This window comes from Enoplosus armatus, chromosome 1 (assembly GCF_043641665.1).
Source record: "Enoplosus armatus isolate fEnoArm2 chromosome 1, fEnoArm2.hap1, whole genome shotgun sequence".
Taxonomy (NCBI): Eukaryota; Metazoa; Chordata; class Actinopteri; order Centrarchiformes; family Enoplosidae; genus Enoplosus; species Enoplosus armatus.
This window is the reverse complement of record NC_092180.1, coordinates 11433252-11448522: the sequence shown is the minus strand read 5'-3', so window position 1 is coordinate 11448522 and position 15271 is coordinate 11433252. Positions and strand designations below refer to the sequence as shown.

Here is a 15271-nt window from a genome sequence, read left to right as displayed (position 1 = left end):
GAATTTTTTGCTGCTATTCATCACCAGTGTCTCACATATTCTGTTATATTGAGACATTGAACTGGTAATTGTCCACTGTCGGTATATAAGTAGGTTTGATTAAAATGATCACATACTGTAGTTTATGGGTTGTGGTCAAATGCAAAGGAAAGGTCTAAGAGTTCGGCCTTCAAGGGCTGAATTAGCATTAAATTACAGCTATAAACAGCACCTCTTTGGCTCCCTTTCTCTTCCTCTCTCCTTTCTCACAGTTCTTCCATTGACATCAGTGGCAATGTAGTTAGCTTCAGCCATGAGTAGGCGTGGAAAGGCAGCTAGCTGGGGAGTGCAGTTGTTGTGCCAGGCAAAAGTAGTATGTGCTATAGCCAACTTGTATGAACTCAGAAATTAATATAAAGTTCTGGCTCTACTTCCAACGGAGGATGTTCTTCGAGAAATAAATGTTTAATAATGGCGCTACATTAAATACTTCACCACTTAATTGAATGTTCCCTCTAAAAACTGACTGTTGTGATTAATGAAGGTGATTTTCGGTTAAAGCCGTGTCACCTCGCTGCTAGTGAAGGAAAGTAAGGTTAGTAAGCCTGGTCTTTATGCAGCCATCACTGATTTGGAAGATGATCTCTTTATCTATGAGGCTAAAGTTCCAGCTTAACCTCTTTTCAGCGATGAACGACTTTCATAACAATTTTCCACTGACTAAATTCAGTGGCTGTCAAAGCTTCCTGTCAGGAGCCGAGTGCAGACCTTAAGCTGCCAGGAGGCACAGTGAAAAAAAAACCCAAAACGTCACAACAAGTAGAGTTGGGAACTCACCAGAAGTTTTGTCTGAATGTTTCTGCACAATTATTGGGCTTTGCAGCTGCTTCTGAATGTCATGGAGAAGGATAAAGTGTGTCTCTATGAAGTCCCTGAGGGGCTGTTACAAGCTGGCATCATCAATTTGAAAACACATTCAAAGCAGGATGCAGAACACTACCTGAGAGGTAGGAGTCTTCTCTGAAGCCCGGTCCAGACTGGATGTGTCATGCCCAAACTGGGATTTACATGCGCAGTTTGCAGCTGCTCTGTAGGGCATTGTTCCAGAGTACTGTGACAAAAACAGGGGGGAACAGGGAGGAGAAATAGGTTAAAACAGGATGTGCTTTTTTTTATAACCCGTTTGATAATTTATGTTCATAAAGAAGAAACAGAAACATCGATTAATTAAAGTGACAATTCAATTACAAGCCCAATTTTCAAATGACAAATGATAATCAAAACAAAGTGAGATCATAAGTCTACAATGATGGTTTATATTACTGTTTAACATTTATATATAGCAGTAAAGTTATAGGCCCTGAAGGCTTATCAGTGAATTTAATATGTACATATGTTCTACTGTGGTGACATGACAATGAGGATTTGAAAAGGATTTTCATTCTTGTTAAATTTGCACAGAGTAGGTTGCCGAGGCTCAGCTGACACACACACCCTCCACATCTTAATGTGTTGTGCAGCCCTGTGCATCAAACAAGCTGATTGGTTCATAGAACTTCCTGTCACGAGGCATGTTCAACACAGAAAGAGGAATCTGTTCACATTAGTACAAGTATAAAAGAATCAGCCAGTCAAATGTCTCAGAACAATACAAGTGTACTGCATGTTTGCCAGTTTGCCGCCCAGATAAGCATTTTCCTCTCTTAAGGTTGCTACACACCAGAATTATCAGTGCCGGTACATCAGCCACAAGTACCAATCTACTAAGCACCGCTCCAATAAATGAATATTGCTGCCATAAGGAACGTAAACGAATGCCAACTGAGCAGCTGCTATGTGTCTGTCCACTTTATGTCTGAAGAGGGACTGAGACACTTGAAGTAAATGGTCGTGTGGTACATGATTCTCCCACTCGCTCCTTCAAATCACCATCCGTATGCAGACACCGTAGTCATTAGTTATTGCGAACTTTGTTAAAATCCCTTTGGACCTGGAGAAAGTTCCCCTGAACAAACAAAAGTCAATAGGACATTTCACCGGGGCAGGTTTAATTGCAGTCTGAGTGTCACTGTGTTGATATGAAGTGTTTTAATTGCTTTTTGGATTAAGTGAGGACATTTTTAACAAACTCAAGGGTCATGATGTCAAACACGTAAATTAGACCCAAATTGCTTTCGCATCATGTGTAGTTTTCCAAATTCAGTATTTCATCACAGGGTCAGCCTCCAAACTAAGTCAACGGTGAGCCTTTTTTACGGGTCGGCTCAGAAATCCTGGTATTGCACTCTCGCATTGCAATATTAGTGTCAGTTCAATACATTAAGTTGTTGTACACCTTGTACCAAAAAACCTGGTTTCTGTCTGCTACAGTCTGCTAAGCTTGGGGCTAATAGGCAGAGCGATTAGTAGGTGCATATCTGATTGCCTCAGAGAGCGTGGGCTGCGGCTCATCTTTCAAACTCTGGGTTTGCATTTGTTTTCTCTGCTCTGAACCATGCCACATCCCAAGGGGGCATTTTAGAACACTGAGGCACGGAGAGTGACAAATTACCATTTTCTCTTGTTTGTATGCTTAATGGAACTTCAATTACTTAATGCTGATCTTATGCAAACCAGAAAGCCAGCTTTCTTTAAAGATACTAACTTTCTGTTTCTGGTCTGTAAGGAGGGCACTGAAATGCCACGTCACGTGTGTGAGTCTTGCTTAAAGTTACAATTCCTTTCTATGACTTCCACTGCATTTCCACTTTTATACACTAGCAGAAAATCTCAGAAATGACAGGCTGATTGGCATGTGGCAAAGCACAAGGCGTTGCAGTCGTCCACAACACTAGTCGGCTTCTCACTTCAGTGAACTCAGAATGAACGCGCTGTGGCTCTAGGGATGGCAATGTCGGTCTGTCAGTCAGTCCTCCGCTTTGGTCAAGTCTGAAATATCTCAACAACCATTGGATGGATTGCTATGGGATTTGCTACCGATATTGATGATGAAAAAAACTTTGATCCCCTGACCTTTCATGTAGGTCCATAATAATCCATGTCCAGTACTTTGGTTTACAACCAAGTACTTGCAAAACTAATGACATTCTCATTAGCCTTGGCTGTATTTTGTGTTTATTGCTAATTAGCATATATTACCACACTAACATGCTAAACTAATGCTAATGTTAGCATTTAGCAAAGGATAGGTTCACATTTTTTAAAGTTTGTCTTAAAACAACATTAAAACAGTTTTTACTTGCTGTGATCATGTCTGCTGTTTGTACAGGCCATGAAGAGATCACTCTCTAACATCCCTCTAATGTAAGTGACGATGGAGGACTCAATCCAAAGTCCTCATTCAGTGCAAAATGTATTCCAACGTTTATTTGAAGCTAATATGGGGCTTCAGCAGTCTGACTTAATTAAATCAAGTGGGTAGCTTCCAAAGTTAGAGCCTTTTCAGTATAAAATTCCCTCTTTTTGTTTCAGTGTTTCTGTGCTGAGCTGCAGTGGAAGGATAGTAACACAAAGAGGAAATTTTGTACTAAAAAGACTGCAAACTTCAGATTCAGATAAAATTCAGAACGTGTTTCTGCACAGAACGAAGACTGTGAATTTTGTCCCTCATCTCTCATATTGGAAGTGCATTAGGAAGGATCTCTTAATGCCTGCTATAAACTGGAGGAATGATTACAGCAAGCGAAACCTGTTTCATTGTTCATATCATTTGTATATTGTTTTAAAGACACGCTTGAAAAGCTTCACAGACCTGCTAGCATGGCTGTAGACTCTCAGTCTAGAGTTGAGTTAAATACTAATAATTAATTATTTGTTATAATCATATGCCAATAGAAGCCTATGCCACGTTTGCATATACTAACATATACTAAATTACACTTATATTACAAAGATGTTTTTTCCATTTTCAGATTTTGCTCATTTACCTTGAATGTTTCCCATTGCAATGATTACATAGTACCTCAGAGTCCACTTAACATAATAAAGGCACGGGCACAGCATTATTGGCTGGCTGGAGTTCCAAATGAAAGAGGAAATTATTATGATTGATTAATCATTTAGCCCTTGGGTGTCACATAGAGCTAATTTAGATAGCTTAATTAATATAAGATTAATTGCTTTTGCACACTCCAGTCAAGGTTAAAGTGTTGTTTAATAATTTATATTAGAGAACACTCTACCTCAGGTGTCTTGCCTCAACTCGTTCTGTCTGTCATCCAACTTTATTGGGACGCTCTTTGTGCGACACATTCAAGATATTCATCAAGGACCGTGCAGCCACAGTGTGGGTGTGTATAGTATGCATATCACATTCAACACAGCAGCTTTGGATAATTTTCTCCTATTGAACGCCCCATTTTGCAGATATCGCAGGTACAGAATTACATAATGTATCAACATGGCGGAGAGTGAAATCAATAAGCAGTCACAGAGTGCTTTCCATTTAGCTACTTATACTTTCTCACGTCCTCCATGCTCCCGTCTGTGGACCTGGAAATGATAGTCTGCTATCATGGAGGAAGTTTCAGTCTTCTGCGTCTTGGAGAAGGCTGGAAGGGAAGAGGCTTACATAGCCTGTTTCATTTTGAAGGTTTCTCCAAATGTGGCTGAGATATGTAGTCTTCTTTTGTCCACATTAGGAGGACACTGTCTTTTGCAGTGTCTAAGTATCCCATAATCCATTGTGCTCCTTCAGGTGTTCAATGGAGCGTTCGTAGGGATCTTTGTCAAGTTGGTATGCTAAGAAATGTCACATAACTGCATTGTATTTATCTGGTATTTCCTCTAAGGTGGTTCTCTTTGCCGTTGGTCTAGTTCATGTGATAATTACATCAGATGAACTAGACCAATAAAAAAAGGCACCGCTGTAAATGATGGAAGGCATACATTCTGCTGTTTGTTCTTGTCTGCAGCTTAGATAATGATATATTGTTAATCACAGTGTGTTACGCTGTTGAGTGCAACTTCTCTCTGCAACTTAGTGATACATTTGGCCATAGAAATGTTGGACTTGTTGATGAGGAAGACACTATTCATTCGAATCAGAGTGGAAAGAGCGGGCTGTTGTGAAAAAGCATTACTGTTATATTAATATTACTGCAATACACACACAACCAAAACAAGCCTTGCAGTGCTCCAACGGTTGGTTCAATCGTAGCTTTGATTATAACATAAGTTTAATGGAACGTATGTCCAGGAATTAATTGTCAATTAGTTTCTGGTGAAACAGATGGAAATGTTGGCACATTAGCTAAATAGCAAGCACCCACACATTCCCTCATGATGCCTTTATGCTTGTCAACGTTTTTTAACTTTCCGAAATGACAGTCCGATATTCACACCCACTTCACATTGTGATTGGCCAGTGGTGTGGAGGTGAGAAAGGTGCCAGGATTTGAACTTTCACTATCGCTCTTTTTCATTCGTTACACAACTACTTCTGTCACTTTTCACGTGAACAGCTGAGTGCAACATGAATGCCTTACACGAGAGACTGTCTTAACACCACCTAACACTGTGGCCGTTAGGAACAACACATCGTGCAAACTACTTATTCTCAAGCATAACCCGACTGCCCGATTAAATAGAAACGAAATTACTACAAATACTATTCATTCTTCTGGATTGTGTGTGCGCTAAATGTGAATCCTTTTTCACTGGCTTATAGCATCTCAACCTCCACAGTTTTGTCTCCATTTTGAATATAATAGTTTAGTCTCATTCATACATGAGGTCTTACATGCTGTAAATGTCTACCATGGCATTTACGGAACAGAATCAAGTATTTCATACTCTTGAGATATAATTAATTGCATGTCCAGCTGTGTAACTGACACAATCTCAGCTGCCCATTCATTGCCACAGGAGTTGTGAGAAAGACGTTCTGTCAATAAACATTAGGGCTTTTGAAGCCCTGATCATCACACCATTAAAGCGGAGCAGACAAATGAGAGAGCCTGGCTGATGCAATAGCTTGAAAACATTGGTGAAACTAACGACGTGTCTCACAAACGTCATGTTTCTATAGAAATTAAGTTTCACTACATGCAATAGAAGGCGCGCAGGTTGAACATTTTATGGAGCAGCTCTGAAACCAGATCATTCATGGGTTCATGGATTGTAATCTCCAAACATGATCTCCGTATTGATATATCTGATACTAATCTGCTGCTTAGTACAACCAATATAATACATACCCATAACTGAATGTCTGCATACAGAATAACATCACCCCAGTTATACAAATGTTAATGGTATCTAGTAATGCCAGTAGGATGGTCTCTTATTGTATACATGCCAAACAGAAACATATTTAGCAAATTTACTCGCAAACTAAACTGTCTAGATGGTAAAACTAGTTGTGTTGTACTTCTGAATGAAATATTCAATTAAACTGTTTGTATGTTATTTGTTTTTAGTGCCATGTTCACATTGTAGGCAATAAAGTTACTAACCAAATGCTCTGCTTGCTATATGGCAATTGTTATTTACAAATGTAGCCATATTTGCTCCCTATATTTTCACAGTGGGACGCTATCACAGAGATGGATGAGCAAAACAGACCCATTCACACCTTCCAGGTTTGCCACGTCATGGAGCCAAACCAGAACAACTGGCTACGGTCTGGCTGGATCCAGCGGCAGGCTGCACAGAGGGTCTGGACCACATCACTTTCTCAGACACACACTCTACTTGTTCAGAAATCTCTGCCAGATGTTTGGATCAAATAGCAGGTAGTCTTGAAGCAGGGCCTGGTTGTGACATTGTCTCAAGGTTGGGAAAGTGTCGAACTAACTGGAGGGAACGCAGCCTTCTACGTAACACATCAGGGTAGGAAGAAAATGGCAGGCAGATGTACTGTAACAAAAAACTTCACTGTGATGGAGAGGGGCTGATCTCCATTGAAGTCAATACAGAAGAGCTCATGATAAATCAAAGATGGTGCAGGATTTTGTCTTTTCACTACACTACACTGGAGTGCTGCTCATTATATCTGAAACAGAGCTGTATCACAAACTCCTGAAAACCTTATGATTCTGCAGTTTAAAATGGCAGGAACCGTTACCTTTTATCAAACTGTGATCCTTTTTACTATTGCTCGTTTGTGCTCTCAAATTTCATGCTGTCTTTTTATAATTACTTTCTATGAATTCATTAATTGCTGTGGTGCTTGCACTTAATAGATTTTTGTATGATATGTAAACATTGAGCCTGACATTTGTATTGCATGATAGCATTGACACTGCTATTAGAAATATTAGGCCAATAGGATTTATTCTATCAGACAGAAACAGTTTATTTCTGGTCAGGAAAATATTAATTATTAAATATTAAATATTTGTAATGTCTAATGAGCTTGTGATAATTTGTTTATTTATCTATATTCTAACTCAGGTATATGTGGAGCTGCGTTTCACACTGAGAGACTGCAACTCCATTCCTTGGGTGTCTGGCACCTGTAAGGAAACCTTCAACCTCTTTTACCTGCAGACAGATGAACCGCTCCCTGCAGGGACACGGTTTCGGCCTACTGACTATGCCAAGGTTGGTTATCGGAGAGTTCTCTGTCGCGCTACTGGTATCATTCAGTAGCATTGTGCTAATAAAGTGCTGGTTGTTGGCTTTAAGGTGGACACCATAGCGGCAGATGAGAGTTTTACACAGACGGATCTTGGAGATCGCGTTCTTCGCCTCAATACTGAGGTCAGGGAGGTCGGGCCGGTGACACACAAGGGCTTCTACTTGGCCTTCCAGGATGTGGGAGCTTGTATCGCACTTGTGTCTGTCAAGGTCAGTGAACAGGGTGGTGTGACTTCTGTTTGCATGAACTACAGCCATGAACTTGTCAATTTTATTTCTCTCACAAGACTTCAACTTCCTGTTTTTCTCTTTCACGTAAGGCATTCTACAAACGCTGCCCATCGACTTTAAGGAACCTGGCAGCATTTCCTGACACAGTGCCGCATATGGACTCATCCTCTCTGGTGGAAGTGAGGGGAGCATGTGTGGAGAATGCAGAGGAGAGGGACACACCTAAATTGTACTGTGGAGCTGATGGAGACTGGCTGGTACCACTGGGCCGCTGCGTCTGTAGTATTGGCCACGAGGAGATGGATGGCTACTGCCGGGGTGAGAAGTGTGTTTGGATGTTTTTGTGTTCATGTGTGTGTGTGTTTGTACTAATTTTAGAGCAGTGCACTTCACCAACAGTATACTAAAGCTGCAGATACAGAGACGGAAACAAATGGAGGGACAGAGAAAAATACGGAGAAGAGAAGAGAAGGCATTGCATCACATTAACAGATCTACAGGGCCTCCCCAGTCATCTGAGTTTTTACAGAACTGCTATTCCTTCCTCTCATTCTAAGATCCTGCATCCTTGCCCCTGATCCTCTCCATCCACATCTCTCTTCATCTCTTCACAGCTCCACCTCCCCTCATCGTCTTCTCTCCTCTCCTCTCTTGTCCACTTTGTTTACTCTTCACTTACAACCCCCCCCCCCCCCCCCCCTTCTTCCTCCTCTGTGTCCTTTTATTTGCTCCCTTTTCATTCCTCCCTTTTAATTCTCACTATGGCTGTCTCTCATCACCACCCCTTTCTGCTATGAGATCCTAAACAATGTGAATATGAAGAGATTATTGTGTGTCACCCAGAGTTTCCTGACATTTCAAAATCATTACTCTCTGGACTCAATTATTTGGTTCAAATGGAAAAGTAATTTCTTGTAATGTCAAGCTGTTTTTGGTTTTCTGTCCCTGCTGTTGCCTTGATAAATATCATGCTGTGGTACATAAATGCAAACATCCGCCCACGTAACATTTACATAAAAGCTCTTGAATTTCAAAACCTTGATAAATACCACAAAGCTTCTGTGAAGGGCTTTTTGGGATGCCTCTTCTCTAATTAGTCGTATCAGCATTACCTAAATGTTGCCCATTGTCAGCAAAACAGATTAAGAAAAAAAGTTAAGGCAACTGTTGAGTTGTTCCAGATAGTCTTTGGCCTGGTTTCTCAATTAGACTGTGCAGACAGACTTTGGAGATAGCTGGCTAATTGCCTTCATTTGTTAGTTTCACAGCTAATTTAGCTCGCACCTAGCCTTTTCCAAAACGCCCCCAACCCTCTCTTTCATTTACGAGGATCAGACTTACTCTTGTAATTAAGGCAGGTGCTAAATTGAGCCACACTGCACGATTACAATTGAAGTGCACCCCGTGTTACTTGCTACATTTTTCCGAATTACAGAAGTCTCAGCTGGTTGGGTGAAAATCATGTAGTACCCCCTGTGGTAAGGTGGTTACTCAGGTTATTACGGAGAGAACTCCAACAGTCATTAGTACAGCTGATATGTAGGACAGGCTGTAAAATCTCTTTTATTTGCTCCTCGGGTGTAATTTTTCTTTTTATCTTCTTCTCTTTTATCTGGTTTTTATTTATCTTTTCTCTCTCTCGCTCTCAGTCATCTCAAAGATGTGGTTAAACAACACAGAAGCCTGTCAGGAGAGATTACTGATGAGACGGCAGCATAGGAGCAGCACTCTCATGGTGTCCCTCTTATATGTCCTACATGTATACTCTCCCTATTCAACCCCTTTGTTTGACAGTAGTGGTTTCTCTCCATTGTGCCGTAGTTGCAGCAGTGTCAGGGGGATCTTGGCAGCCGTTCTAATGAATGGGTCAGTAACTCATTGAGCAGTAACCCACTTGGCACTTGGTAAACGATGTGTTTGTGTATTTATTCAGCCATACGTATTGTATATTCTTCGAACTAACAAACCTAAGTTGTCAGACTATTCAAGTTTACAGTAGGAGTATAGTGTTATTTTATATTGCAATATTGATTTATAGTGGTATAGTATATTTCCTTGAAAATCAATTTAGAAACTGTTCATGGATTAAATAACCAAGTAGGAATGTTTGTTTTCAGCTAATCCAGCAAGTCAAACATTTGACAAATCTAGGTATTTTATCACATAGATGGTGAATTAATCTACAAGTCTAATATTGCCATAAACCAGTCCTGCTCCTGGTTTGCAACATTGCCCACAGTGGTCTAATACAGCCAGAGATATCAAAAGGACAGCTACCTCGGCGTAAACAGTATGGCAAAATCTCTGACAGTTGACAAATTTATATCGTCTCACAGTATATATCATCCTATTGTCCAACTGTAGTTGACAGAGCTCACTTTTTTAAAGGGGATTCTCAAGACCGACACAATAAGCCTATTTACAGAAGTATTCTAGTACTATTGGTACTTGCTATCTCTGACGGTATTATTGCCACTTTAGTCTTGGTTTTCTGACTTGCTATTAACCCTGTAAAACTACCTGGATAATTTGTCATGACTAACAGTATTACACAGTTAAATAGCAAAGTAATTTTTTTTTGTCAGCAGTAAGAGAATTGTAGCATAATTTCAAGCATTTAATGCTGCACTAATACTGAGTGAGTATACATAGTAGGGATGCACGAAGATCAGTGTCAATGCTGATACTAATGTTATTAATCAGATATCGGCCATGACGTCAATGCCATTATAAAATTCTGTGTTTCTGCTATCAGCTACATTAACTGAGTCGAGGCAGACTGTGCCACAGCAATCCCTGGCCTCATGTCACCTTACATGAAAATTCTTCCAATGAGCTGAGTCATACAGATATACATTTGGGAAAAAGAGAGCACTGGTATTGGATCAGAACTTGGAATCAGCAGATAACCCGCATCTAACACACTGGAAATAGGGCACAAAAACAGTACAAGAATACCTGTTATCTCTTATAGATGATAGATTATCACTATCAATTACCAGTTACTAAACAGCTACCCTGATATAGTTATAGACAAGTTAACTTGTGCATGTACATATGTAATACTAAACTAGGTAGAAACTAGTTAAACACAACTTAGTGGTAATGTCAGCAACAACATCAGCCTTAGCATACACAGGTATAAATGCACCTACCATTTAGTTTAGAATTAATTACAATTCACAAACAACTGCAGAAACATGTAATCAACCATAATAATGATTTAATACAGTTAAAAACTAATCACTCATGCACACTCATACTGGCATTAGAGTTAATTAATGAGTGCTAACAAGGGTCATGATACAGAGTTGCACACAATTACCTATGTGATTGTTGTAGCCAGTTACTATATAGAAGAAATGTTTAACACATCTGTGGTACTTCATGCATGTGCAATGTACAATGCAAAATACAACATGTAAGTAAAACTTAAAAACTGTTATGAGGCTTTCAGTATGTTTTCACTTTTGGCAGAGCTAGACTAACCCTTTCCCCTTGTGTCCAGTCTTTGTGTCTGCTAAACATTTCCCAGAGTTATCTCCGCACTAGACGAATGGACATGAAACTAATATTGATCTTATCATCTCACCGTGAGTCTGAAAGAAAACATATTCACCCTTCTCTGAAATACTGTTGTAGCATCCTGGGTAAAGGAAACCAGAGATGCTGCTATGCTCTTTTGTTGAGTGAGGGCTGAACAATTAATCAAAACATTATTGAAAACGCAATATGGCCAAGTGCAATATCCAAATCGCAGAAGCTGTTCTTTTTTGATGAATCAGAATCAGAATCAGAAATACTTTATTGATCCCCGGGGGGGAAATTTTACAGTAACGGTGCTCCCATTCAAGATTAGAAAGCAGCATACATTTTGAAATAAAAGTATGTACAAAATATAAAAATAAGAAATAGAAAATAAAAAATATACACATTTACAATATTTAAGTGAAAAAGTTAAGAATATATACAGCAGCAATGTATATGTATATCTATATATATATGTATGTATGTATTGCACTGTCATTTAAGAATAAATAATAGTGAGGTAGTATGTGTAGAAGATTTCCAGTCTGTTTCTTCTGAGTGTCAGTGACACTCAGAGGGAGGAGTTGAACAGTTTGATGGCCACAGGCAGGAATGATTTCCTGTGGCGCTCAGTTGTACATTTGGGAGGAATGAGTCTCCCACTGAAGCTGCTCTTGTGCCTGACCAGTACGTCATGGAGAGGATGTGAGACATTGAAAGGTGACATGTGTGACAAAACAGCATTATAATGAAGTACAGTAGTGCTGCAGAGATGCCCAGGCCTACAAATGTTGTTCTCCGGATGTTAGAAAACATGTTTGTTTGGTACAGACCCCAACAAATGCCACATCATCATGTCTTTTAATAGTTTTGTCAGTGAAAATGAACATCATGATCATTCCCTCTAATTGTGAATCATACCAAAATCGTAACATTTGTCAAAATAATCACAATATGATCTTTTTTTACCACATCGTGCAGCACTGACAGCAGTTGTAGTCGGGTTCAGAAATGTCAGGTAACATCTATCGAGGGTGATCTGCAGTGCAAGTTTCAAACGACATCTTCGGACTCATTAACATTAGCTTAGAAGAGGTGATCAATAGCAACAACACATTATGGCCTTGCAATTAATGATTTATGGCATTAATGATTTATGGCCAATTATTTTGTTCTCATCAATAATTTCCATAGGCCTTGCAGAGCTTATGCTGTGATGAAGATGTGCACTTTGCAAGTAGTTGCAGGAAGTTTAGGCATGAACTTGCGATGACTTCTGCTTTCTCCTCGTTTTCATTTTGGAACACTGCTTCAAAGGGTACTGTGATCAAAGCTGTCTGAGAGGCAGCATGGGGAAAGAGCAAAAGAGGGAGAGAGAGCGAGAGAGGGAGAGAGGGAGAGAGAGAGAGAGAGAGAGAGAGAGAATAGGGAAAACCCCAGCGCTCCCAAATATAAGCAGAGCTCTGCGCTAACACGTCCATCTTTCCCTCCCAGCTGCCTAAACAAAGGCATCAGCGCTTATCAAACCCTGCTTTCCACCCCAATAGCATTCTGCCAGACTGTTTTGACATCTCAATCGAGTGCTTTATTATTCTATTCCTTTCATTCAGTGTCAGCCACAAGAGGATTACTCAGAGATAGGCTGGTTATATCATGACCTAGATAAGGCAACATCATAGCGCTAATGCTATTTGTTCCACATCCTTTCGTCACACCATCATATTCAAAAGGAGGCAGTGAATTGAGGGGGAAGCTAATAGAGTCGTCTTTTCGGATTTCATTTGAATCAGAAAAGATAGGCAGACAAGACCAAAAGCCCACCAGTAAGATAAGTGATTACCGAAAAATACATTAAATATTTTGGTTTCAACCATCATCCTGTACTTTTCATGACGTTGATACCAACACAGCCCAGCTTCTCTTCATACTGTACAGACGAATAGTGAGGACGCACATTAACAGAGATTTTCAGAATCACACAATAAAGTCCACCAGTGTTTTCCCCTTTTTCTCTAGTTTTCCAAAAAATCGACAATACTTAGCTTGCTCACTCATGACCTCTGCTGTCTCGAGACACAGCATTGATCAGGCAGGACAAGTACGAACCTTTGACCTTAAATTCAGGCAAAGTGGAATGGGAATTAAGAAAGTCAATACATTCTCGTACTTGTATCTGAGTCACTGTGCCCCTCTTCTGTCCATTAAGGACTGTGTTTACTCTGGCCTCTAACGCAGCTCAGCCAGACTAGAGCATCACTCATTCTCTGTGAACTTCCCATCTGCATATCAAAGCTGAGAGACCAGGGTAAACATAGTCTCTGGCTCCATCTGTTTCTGACAACGTAAAGCCAAGAGAAAACTTCCAACTCTACACACCCAAACAACTCAAAATCTCTTAGTTGAAACGTCATTGCATTCCTGCAAATGTGCAGGTGATGTACTTCCTTTGACCGAGCCTCTGTAGGTTATCTATTGAAACTCTAATCTCAAGCATTCTTAAGTGCTACTCTTAGTTTACTCTTAAATGTTTTGATAAGTGTCTTTTTTAAGCTGCTCTGATCGATATTTTTATGGATCAAATTACTGTGTAATTTAAAAGGGATTACTTATCACCTGGCTCTGCAGGTCCCATCAGCTCAACAGAGCATCTTTTAGCTCATTGTTTTAGTTTTCCGGCCCGCAACTTTACTGCTTTGATTCACTTACTGCTCTTATCAGCAATGTTTTCAGCGTGCAAGCAGCTGTTTTCAGCTAAAATGCTCTAAAAAAAACAAGCACCGAACGGCGTACAGACAAAGTTAGCAACTAGTTGCTGAACACAGTCGAGCATTTAAAGAGCCTTCCCTTACTGCTCTTAGTAGTTGGTGGAGACCAATACAGAGCTAGAGAGTGATTGAATTTTGGACTTGGATTCATCAGGTGGACATGAACTCAACTTCAAATGAGTGCTAATGTAGCTCCAGAGCTGCTGTGTATAGAGTGTATAAATAACTGTTTGCTAACACACTTCCCATATGAAGTTTATAAGTTGACAACATAACAATCTTGTTTACAGCTTGTAGCGCTGCCCCAAAGTGGCCAAAAAAGTAATACACCAGTTAAATTTTTGTCACCCCTCCTATTATATTTTCATTTTGAGTAATCATTTTAGTCATTTCTCAAGCAAAAATACATTCACTGCTTCCTGCTTTCCACATTAGCTGATTTTCATATATGACAGTAAATCGAATATCACCAAACCAAATGACAAATTGATAAATCGATAAAATAATCAGCAGAATATCTGATAATGAAAACAAATCCGCCCTAAAGCTAGCGACACGTGTTCGTGTCTGCATTATTGTTGTATGTTTTGTGTGTACAGAAGTATTTGCTCTGAGTAGGAATACGTATTTTGTGCCAATATTGTTCCTTTCATGAATAAGAATGCGTTCCATGACAAAAAGCCAAACAACTGACAGTGAACAAATTGGACCTCATTATGTGTGTGTGTGTGTGTGTGTGTGTGTGTGTGGGGGGGGGGGGGGGGGGGGGGGGCGGTCTTTTCAACTTCTTTGATAGAAATAGTGGTATGAGTATTGTAATTGCTTTTTGGTGGTGATCTTCCCAGCGTTTACCTGAGAGCAGGGAGCAGCTGGAAATTCAAATGAATCTGTGTGTTTGTTGCCTTTGGCAGGAGCTCAGCATTGGAGGAAAGTAATATCCAAGTGAATGAGGTGCCTCAAAAATTGGAAGCTGGGTGACAAATGACTCCTCTTGTGAGGAGCAGAGCAGCAACAGGATTTTGGCGAGGATTTCTGTGTGTCAATCTTTAATCTCATCCCTTTTACTTATCTTTATACTCAATTATGTCCAGCGGTTTATGCAGATTGTTTTTTCCATGTATCTATTTCCTCCTTGCTAAATTCCATCGTCATTTTCGCTCTACCTCGCATGTCGTCTCTCATTCAAA

General features: G+C 40.0%; 1 protein-coding gene across 2 annotated transcripts in view; it reads left to right on the top strand.

Moving 5' to 3' along the window:
- LOC139289951 (ephrin type-A receptor 6-like) overlaps positions 1-15271 on the top strand; it is a 49954-nt gene that overhangs the window by 10916 nt on the left and 23767 nt on the right. For both annotated transcript variants that reach the window (XM_070911736.1, XM_070911660.1), the window contains exons 3-6: positions 6507-6635; positions 7375-7524; positions 7609-7770; positions 7881-8109. In XM_070911736.1, the coding sequence (XP_070767837.1) occupies positions 6507-6635; positions 7375-7524; positions 7609-7770; positions 7881-8109 (670 nt within the window). The remainder of the gene's footprint in view (positions 1-6506; positions 6636-7374; positions 7525-7608; positions 7771-7880; positions 8110-15271) is intronic.